General features: G+C 39.0%; 1 protein-coding gene across 1 annotated transcript; it reads right to left on the bottom strand.

Moving 5' to 3' along the window:
- Positions 1 to 500: 500 nt before the first annotated feature.
- IL20RA (interleukin 20 receptor, alpha) lies at positions 501 to 8,996 on the bottom strand. Its single transcript, XM_010016600.1, has 6 exons — positions 8,869 to 8,996; positions 6,872 to 7,050; positions 6,020 to 6,195; positions 4,255 to 4,399; positions 3,555 to 3,694; positions 501 to 1,424 (listed from the first exon to the last, which is right to left on the bottom strand). The coding sequence occupies exons 1-6, from the start codon at positions 8,940 to 8,942 to the stop codon at positions 501 to 503; spliced, it is 1,638 nt and encodes a 545-aa protein (XP_010014902.1). The 5' UTR covers positions 8,943 to 8,996.
- Positions 8,997 to 9,524: the final 528 nt, after the last annotated feature.

Genomic DNA, 9,524 nt, shown 5'->3' with positions numbered 1-9,524 from the left:
CTGCACCTCAGACAAGTCTCTCAAGAGAAATAAATAAGAACTTCATTAAGTTGACAAAGGTCAGCTCAAATCTTTACAAGTACAAGGAGTGAGTCCTACAAAAGACTGAGTTGTGTCAAGACACATGAAATAACCCAGAAAAATGTCATATTATTGCTTTTTCTTTGTTAAAAATAACTGCTTTCAAACACTGATAATTTGTTTTGGTAAGAATTATAATATGAAAATTCTAACAGCATCCTGTGTAAAAATACTTTTTCTTTTAAAGAAGATGATCTCATAGCCACCATATTTTACCTGAGAGGTTTACGACAGAAGTCAGAATCACTTTTGTCACATCTAGAAACTGTTATAAATAATGTATCACGAATAAGTTGTTCAACTGTGATGGTTCTGAAAACTTCAATACATTCAGATGTGTTTGCTCCACTAGAGTTCATCACTCTCTTTGGCAAAGTATGCAAGATTTTACATTTTAGAATATTTTAGAAAATTACTGTTCAGTCTTCCATTTCTACATGCAGTCCCCATTGTTCTTGAAATTGCAGGAGATATATTTCTTGGTCCTCTGATGATTTATCAGATACCTCTTTCTCATACAGTCTGGACAAAATTCCCTCTTTGTCAGGATCATCACACTTGTATACTCCTTCACACACTTGATTTTCAACACTGGACAGGGTAGGAATATACAGTCTTCCAGTGTGAGGATCCCAATCTACTAATATGGTCTGTTCACCCTCTTTATCTGTGAGGCCCTGTGTTATTTTTTCCAGCTGAGGATAGGATATCTGCCCAGATTTTCCAGTATCCAGGTGCACCAAGTTGATATGGGTCCCACCTGGCAATTCATCTGCTTCATCAACCATCTTCAAACTAAGTACCTCTATTTTCTGTCCCAAACAAGGGTCAGCTGCCCTCACCTCTACCTGGGGGCAATATGGTTGTCCTGCTTTCATATTAACCAAGTTCCCCAAGGCAACCTGTGGCTCACCTAGTAGTCCCCTGGAGGCAGAAGTCTTCTCTTCCAGTTCCTGAGCAGGATTGAAGTCTTCAGCCCTTACATCATGTTCATACTCTACAGTCACTGCACTTTTCTGTCTCAAAGTATTCTTTGTTCCAGGATGGCCATAGGATGGCCAGTTCCTGGTTTGGTCCTCTCCTGCTAAAATCTCCTCTTCACATGAAATCTCTTCATGTGAAGTCTCAAGCAAGTGTTTTGTTTCCAGCATTTCTTTTGAAGGCAAATCCTTCTCTTCAGTGCCACTGTAAACAGTGTAATAACGGGGACTTTTCCTTTCTGGTAGATGACTGGATTCCCAAGATGGCTTGTATTCATCCCCATTAACAGTGATAAGGTTGACGACTATTTTCTCACATGGTATGAAAACTCTTTCTCTGCATTTGTCAGTGTAGTGCCATACCTGGAAATCAAAAATACTTTTATTTGTGTGAAGTATAATAAAATTCAATATTGCTACTTTTTATACCGTCATATATTTTTAAAGTAAAAGGCTAGGTTAGACCTAATTAGGACATTATTTCAACTCAGGGAAGAAACGTCCAGGAGTGTTAATGTGTTCCACTTTTTTTGTTCTATCTGAAGTAAAATTGTATCATGTATCTAATGTCCCTTTTCTCATCTTCCCTATGTCAGAATAATGGTTAGAACAATTCTGTCAAATTCTGGTTTTGTTTCCATCAGCACTGACTCAAGTGACTTTGGAGAAAACATCAGAGTTGTCCATGCTTCAAAGGTTACAAAATCTATTCCACTTTTTTAACAAGTAAAGAGGAAGTGCAGTCAAAACCGCATCCCACAAGTAGAGAGTCAGGTACCATGTTACAGTGTATCTTACAGAGAATTAAATATCACATTTCCTTTCAGAGAGGAAGCTATACATCAGGTTCAAGAGTGGTGTATGGAGCCTGCATTGTGCCATCTGTCACAGGATGCTTTTGTGACTGATAAATCATCTAGTTAAACAATAGGAATCTTTCTGAAATGAGTAATATTTCTAACAGGAATAAACACTGTATAAGCAGTAACTAAAAGGAAGTGCAACAGAAAAACAATCAGAAGCTGCACTTCAATACTTTCAAGCTTGAATGGAAGACCAAGACTACTAACTGGTGCACCAGGTAGTCTGAAAGCTCCCCTAGGCCAGAAGTGCTGGACCAAAACAAACTGCTTATCCTCCCTGACCACACAGAGTGCCCATGTAGAATAGATTCTGTAGGTTGGGAAAGCCAAAGGGTATTATACTCATTTGTTGCCTTAACATCAACTGAATCCAGAGGTGTAGAAACAAAATTGAAAGTGGACATAGTGTAATATGAGGATGATGAGGCACTGGAACAGGCTTCCCAGAGAAGTTATGGATGCCCCATCCCTGGCAGCGCTCAAGGCCAGGTTGGACGGGGCTTGGAGCAATCTGGTCTAGTGGAAGGTGTCCCTGCCCATGGCAGGGTAGTTGGACTAGATAATCTTTGAAGGTCCTTCCAACCCAAACCACTCTGTGTTTTCACGATTCTGTGATAAAGCTGGTGCCTCTTCAAGTGCAGGAGGTGTGTCCATGCACATTTGAACACACTGCTCTACTCCTTCTCAACCCTTGGAACCTTCTGTGGATATTTCTCCTGACGCTTCTGTGCTGCTCTAGATTTCTTCAGAAAGATCAGCATGTTGAAACCAATTCCCTTGTACCTCCCATCCCACAGTGTCATGCAGGTCAGATTAACATCGAAGTGTTCATTCATTATTGTAATTTTATGTTTATACTCAAGAGATTTGTTTAAAGACAGCTGTGAGAAAGCTCTGCTGGGCTCATGACCTGGAAACCAGGAGTATTTGTTAGACTTTATGCCATCTTTCTAAAAATCAGTAAACTTTGCAACTCTAAGAAGCTTACAAACATTTTTACATAGAGAGTGTATTTGGGCTGTTTAAATAATAGAATGTGGGTTTTTATACATTTTTGTGTGTTAGGAAATGGTGTCATATTTGAAAGTATAGTTGAAATCCAGATTAAATTATCTCAATAATGCACACATATTAAATCCTTCACAATTACAATTAAGTGGAAAAATCTGGTAATACCCAGTAATAGTCAAATAAAACATCACAGGATTTCCATACTGCTTTAATTATCTTCCCTTCTTGTTTCTGAATTCAACCAATTAATAGCTTTTGTTCAACAAATCTCTACAGTGCTTCTTCCTAGATAAATTTAAGGAGTGATGACTTCCTAACAGAGCTTGTCTCAGCATACCTCAGACTATGCTTATGGCAATAACATTTCCAAATGAACAGCTCTGTTCTGATCTTCATTAGATCTGGCCATCTTTTTAGACACAGTTGCTAACTTGAATGATTACTCCCTTTTTCTTTCATTTAATAACCCTAAATGTGTTGTTCTTTTTTGTGATATCAGTGGCAACTAGAGCTTTTGTTTGCAGCTAGCCTGGGACTCTGACTCAGAGCCCCAGAAAATACACACACCTGCTGTGAGTGTCAAGGTTGGCAGCGACCTCCTGCAACAGAGAACACTTACCAGGTTTGTTGGATGTTTCTGTTTGCTGACATCAATATACTTGTGCACACAATAGCATATCATTGAAATAAAAAGGACAGCTAGCATGATAGGCAGAACATATCCAAATATGACTGTCATAGCCTCATCTGCTGTTTTATCTGTTAACAAAACAAAAGTTTTCATTATACGGAGCAACATTTTAATGCATTCAGATAGTAATGTGTGCACTCACCATACATCCTGTATCCAGAAATTGCTTTCTGGATATGAGATGAAAACATCTTAGATAAGCAAGTAATTTGCAGGAAATTAAAAAAATTACATTTGAGCTTCAGGACAAGTTTTTATTATTATCTGAATTATAAATAAAATTCTAAAAAGAAGTAACAACCCTTTCCTCAGGTTCTCCTGCTACTAACTTCAGACTGACCCACATCTGCCACTCCCAAACATCATTCAAGGAGAAAAAGATATTCTTCATTCACTAGGACTCCAAGAATGCAGATCTTTATTTTCAGAGGTACTGACATACTTTCCAGTCAGTAGATCTCAGATACGTTTTATTAAAAGCAAAGATTTATTTTCATTGGTACAAATACATAAAGAGGGAAAACACAATGCTTCACTCTCAGAATGGATACATAAAAAAACTTACAAACCTGATCACCATTTTTTCTAACTTGCATCTTCTCTTTGTAGTTTACCAGTTTACACATACCTTTCAAGGTAGCAATGCAATATTCTTTGGAAAACCCACTGTGCAAAAGTGGTGTGGTGACATGTATCTGTGCGCTGACACAATAAGCTGTTCCAGGTTCTAACCAGGGCACAACCAAGGTGGTGTTGCTGATGGAGAACCACCACTGAAAGACATAAAAAAAAAGATATTTTTTTTTCTCCTGTAACCTCTCAGTTGCAGAAAAGTAAAGATCTTCCATATAAAATGTATCACAAGCACACAATTTTCCTGGAAAAAATGATACTGTAAGAACTGCAACTGCACCCTTTTTTTTTTTTTTTTTCCAAATGTAATAAAACCCTCAACTTATTTCACAGGTCACGTTCTCTGAATACTTTATCTTCCATTCAATCATTTTTCTACTGAGCAATTTCATGCTTTATATGAAGTACCACCAGTCAGCCACATTCTCATGCTGGTGTTTGCAATGGAGCATCATTCCAGCGTTGTCCTGATCCAAAGGCCAGTGAAAGGCACACAATACAGTTCCACAAAATCTTTCAAACTGGGATGGTCTGGTAAAGATGGGAGCCTTAGAATAATGGGTGCTGTGTAGACCTTGGAGTCTAAAGTAAAGTAATTGCTGTATGTCAAGTGTATTGATGAAAAAGAAAAAAATAAACCCACAACACAACCAAAAACCCACAAAACCCCTTTTGTCTACCTCTAATTGCTAACCTTGGCATTTTAATATCTCTTTTGACAGAAGGTGACCTTTCTGGTATAAAGTTTCTTGTGCCTTTTTAGGAAATTCAGAGATCTGCCAGAAAGATACTGTGCCTGGAGGATGGGAACAGAAGAATGAATGTTTTTGTAACTTTATCACTGAACTCCTCCTCACCTACTGTGTTTATGCTGGGAACTACTACTTGCTAACGACATGTAAATCAGCAGAAGCATCAGATGCGATGACAAAGGATGCACTTTGTCATGACGTATCATGAATACTGCCAGAAGCTGACTGGCTGGGAGCAGCCCTGCTGAAGAGGACGGGGGACAGACAGCAAGAACATGAGCCAGCCAACGTGTCCTCACAGCAAAGGCAGCCAACAGTATCCTGGTCTCTGTCAGAAGAAGAGTGAGCAGATGGAGGGGAGGGGTTACTGCCCTCCACTCAGTGCTCATCAGACCATGTCCAGAACATCATGACCGGTTTTGTCCCACCCAATACAGAAAAGACTGACAAACTGGAATGGGTTAGTAGAGGATCACCAAGATCCTCAACCTCCAGGTGCTGGAGCACCTGCACTGTGAGGAGAAGCTGAGGGACTGGAGTTTGGTCCATGTAGGAAAGAAGGGATGGCTTGAGGGGGGGACGGGGGATGACCTAACAGCAGTCCCCAGGATGACTCATCAAGATGACAGTGCTGAATGCAGGGAGGGTGGAGACAATGGACATAAGTTCAAAAAGGGACATAAGTTCAAAAAGAGGTCCAGACTGGACACGAGGAAAATTACTTTATCCCTAAGAGGAAAGTCAAGTAGTGAAACTGGTTGTGCAATCTCCATCCTTGGAGGCTTTCAGGATGCAACTGAACAAACCTTGAGTGACCTGGTCTGAGCTCACAGCTGATCCTGCTTTGAACAGTACTTTGGACTGAAGACTTCCTGAGCTCCCTTCCAACCTGTATGATCCTACAGTTCCTGTAAGGCTATGGGCTATGTATCCTGTTTCCATCAGACAAAGTGTGTTTAAAGAGCAGAGGTTTAATAAGTGCAGTTCTACAGCCTTGTCAAATCTTACCCGCTTCTTTGTTTTTTTGTTGAGGACAGACACGTTGTATTGCAGGCCAGGATACACTTGAAGCAGAGATACAGATTCTCCCTCAGGACTCTTCTTCCACTTCTCAGGAGCAGTCAGAATGATGGAAATAGATTTCTCAGTAGAAGACACACTTACCATGGGTGGATCAATTTTAGCTGGAAAAATGAACATGTACAAAAAGCAGATGAATGTAGCAGAGGCATACTGATTTGACCATGCAGGGGTTTTTTTAAAGTGGATGATATTTAATTTTTGTGATGTTTTGGGGAGTCTAAGTAGGACTTTGGACAATTAATTTATATTGACAGAAAATTATTCCATCAGACAACTTAGAGGATCTTTACAGTGAGAAGGAGAGTATTGACTTGGAATTTTGCCTAGGAATTCCTGTGACTTTTCAGGATAAACAACCTTGAAAGTCAATTGCTAAAATAAGTTAGATTACCAATATGTTCTCAGATTATCTGGCACAGATAAGAGATATTGTGCTCTAGAGTACGATTACTGCTTGGTGTAATAGAGCCTTTTCAAAATCTGAGTTCTTCACGCTATGGGTGGGCCACAGCTTTTATTTGCCTTGAGTAAATATTTACCATAGCATAAAACAATATTCTGTTTATATGAGACCACATATGTAACACACATATACCCAGGTTCTGATACAATTATTTCAAATTACTTCTACCAAAAGCATAAATGTGAAACAACTGCAAAAAAAATCTAACCTCATGGTCAAATTAAAATATTATCCTCTCTGAATGCATGTGCAGTCTGAGCAAAGAGATTAATCAAGGCCATAGAACTTCTGGCTGTACCATTAGCTTTCCTTACTGTCTGTAAGAGGGTTGAATCGTGTGGTCTCTATCCAGTCAGAGCACATCCCATTTAGGAAGGCTTTAACGCTCGCATAGTATTGTTCTTCATAGTCAGAGGTCTCACTGGACAGGTCACACCATGTTCTGTTGATATTCCTGCATTCTGGCTTTCTAATCCATTTGCCAACACCATATCTATATTGAAAAAGAAAGAAAAAGGAGCTGTACAAAAGCTATTACCATGATATTAGTCACCTGATGATATAGCACAGGAACTGCTGTTATGGCTGATAAAACAGGTTTTTTTGCAGAAATCTGCATTTCAAGGAATCCTAACTTCTGCTGAGATAAAATACAATATTCCCACAAGTTTTTAATGAAAAATAAACGAGAGTGGGCTCTACCCAGAAGAGGCCATATGGAACTAACAGAGATGTTGCTGTTACCAATCTAATTTTGCTTGCACAGACTGGAGATCTCTCAACTTCAGTCTCCACAGTTTTGGTTTAAATTCTAAACACATGATAACAATCAGGGTAATTATTTATATATAGGCAAAGAGTTCTGCCAGTGGTTCATCCTGGTGTACAGAGACAGATTCTACTCAGGGTGTCTAAGATGAGTGGACAGGAGACTACTCATCACTGAGTGTTACTTCTTTTTCTAGCTGAAAAAAAAGACTCCATTGGAATACAATGAACTTCAAAATCCTTCTAGTTGAAAAAGGGGCATATACCTACTACCAACAGTGCATCACTACTGACCAGCTCTTACACACTAGTAAAAGAAAGCAAGATTTCCTTGGGAAATTCCTGTCTGGATTTCATCAGAAGCTCCTTATTAAGAATTCCTCCTCTGGCTGCTTGTTAGTAAGGGAGTGTGGCAGCTTCTACATGACTGTAGGGCAGTACCACTCACTAGTATTTTCCATCTAGCTCAAGGCAATTGCTGTCCTGGGTAGGCAGAGGCACATACAAATATTTTTGTGTAAGATGGCTATACTTATGACTACAGACTCCTCTGTGGACCAGCTGACCTGGCAGAGTCAGTGTAGCTAGTGCTCTCTGAGCATTTTATCTTATACACAATTATCTTTCATTCCATGATTACTGAGCACTCTCCTCTTTTCTAGGAGGTTGACTATGCCATTCCTATTAGCATAGAGGGCAAGATCTGAGCAAAGAGTTTGCAGTCTCTGTAGATGCAACTCCATGCATTTTTAGTAGCCAGTTCCAGTCACTGGAAACTACTGGAGATCTACATTTGGTTTAGTGTCATGAAAACAGTACTAGACTGAGGGAAGTGTAAATACGAGAGGTAAAGATTGGGAGAATTACGTTACCCATGACAAGAGTGCTACACTTATTTATAAGCCAAACTTCCAGCACTGTCCTTTAGAATGATCCAGTGCTCTCTTGGAGAAAATAAAGGAAATTTATATTCTGGTCCTTACTCAAATACCTTGATATCCTACAAAGCATAGACCTTGAAAATATAAGGGCCTGATTCCAATCACATTGCTTGGTTTTCTACAATACTTTATAAATTCAGTGGATTTTCTCCTAGACTAGAGAGGCTTGAGGGATCAGAAAAAAATCTGTGGGGATTGCATCTGTTGGTAAGACCAACAGAGCACTGGGTGTTGTTAATATTCTATTAAATACTACATCTCCAGATCTGTTTAAATGTGTACAGAAGGCTAATGTGTACAGATGCCAGTCCACAGCACAGTTCTTCGTCCTTCTGTCTCATTTATCAGGATTCTGAAAGCTTTAGTCTGTTGCATCCTACATTTTCTTCATAGGAAGAAAGTCTCCTTATAAATGTTTTTAACTGGATCTGAAGTAAGCAGTGCAGGAGTAAAATTTAAAACCCATACTGCTTAAGTCTAACCCACATTTTAGTTCTCACTTTACTTTTTTGCAGTCATATCTTGCAAAAAAGTTTATTTAATTAATATTTAAAATGCTAGAATAAAAGTAAGTGAAGAATAAAATAAACAAGCCAACTTACACCAAATACTTCACCTTGTAGAGTACTCCATGTCCTGTGCCTTCTGGTGCTGACCAGTGAAGGACATTCTTCATGTTTGTAGATTCAAAATGGACATTCCTAGGGTTGGGCAAAGAACAACACAACACTCCTGAGAAAGAAAATAAGAAAGGAACAACATCCACTAAGAATCTGCAAATACATATGCTTCCAAGGCAAAAAAAAAAAAAGAACAAAGAAAAAAAACACCCAAAAAAACCCCAAAACCAAATCTCCCACCCCCTCACCCCTCCCCCCAAAAAACCCTCAACCATTAAAAAAAAAAAAAAAAAAAAAAAAAAAAAAGCTATGAAATTCTACATACTGCTGTTCTTAACATTAAAAGCACAAGGAAAAGGCTTGGAAATTCAATTTTTTCAAAAGTGTCCCTGGCTAGTGCAGTCCCAAATTCCATCTGTATGAGTGTTTTTGCTCTAGCAAAACCAGCTTTGCCATTTAGGGTAGACAATGGCAGGGAAACATCAGGGACTGGAAGCTAAAGGTAGAAAAGTTCAGCATAAAAGACAGATGCCTTTTTTAAACTGTCAGGGTATTTGAACATCAGAACAATTAAACACTGGAAATTGTAAAAATATCCTTGATGCTTCGAAGACCTTAGGCCCACTGTAGAAGAGGAT

This window comes from Nestor notabilis, unplaced genomic scaffold (genome assembly GCF_000696875.1).
Source record: "Nestor notabilis isolate BGI_N333 unplaced genomic scaffold, ASM69687v1 scaffold28136, whole genome shotgun sequence".
NCBI classification, from domain to species: Eukaryota; Metazoa; Chordata; class Aves; order Psittaciformes; family Psittacidae; genus Nestor; species Nestor notabilis.
The sequence above is the reverse complement of the archived record's forward strand: the minus strand, read 5'-3'. Positions and strand labels throughout refer to the sequence as shown.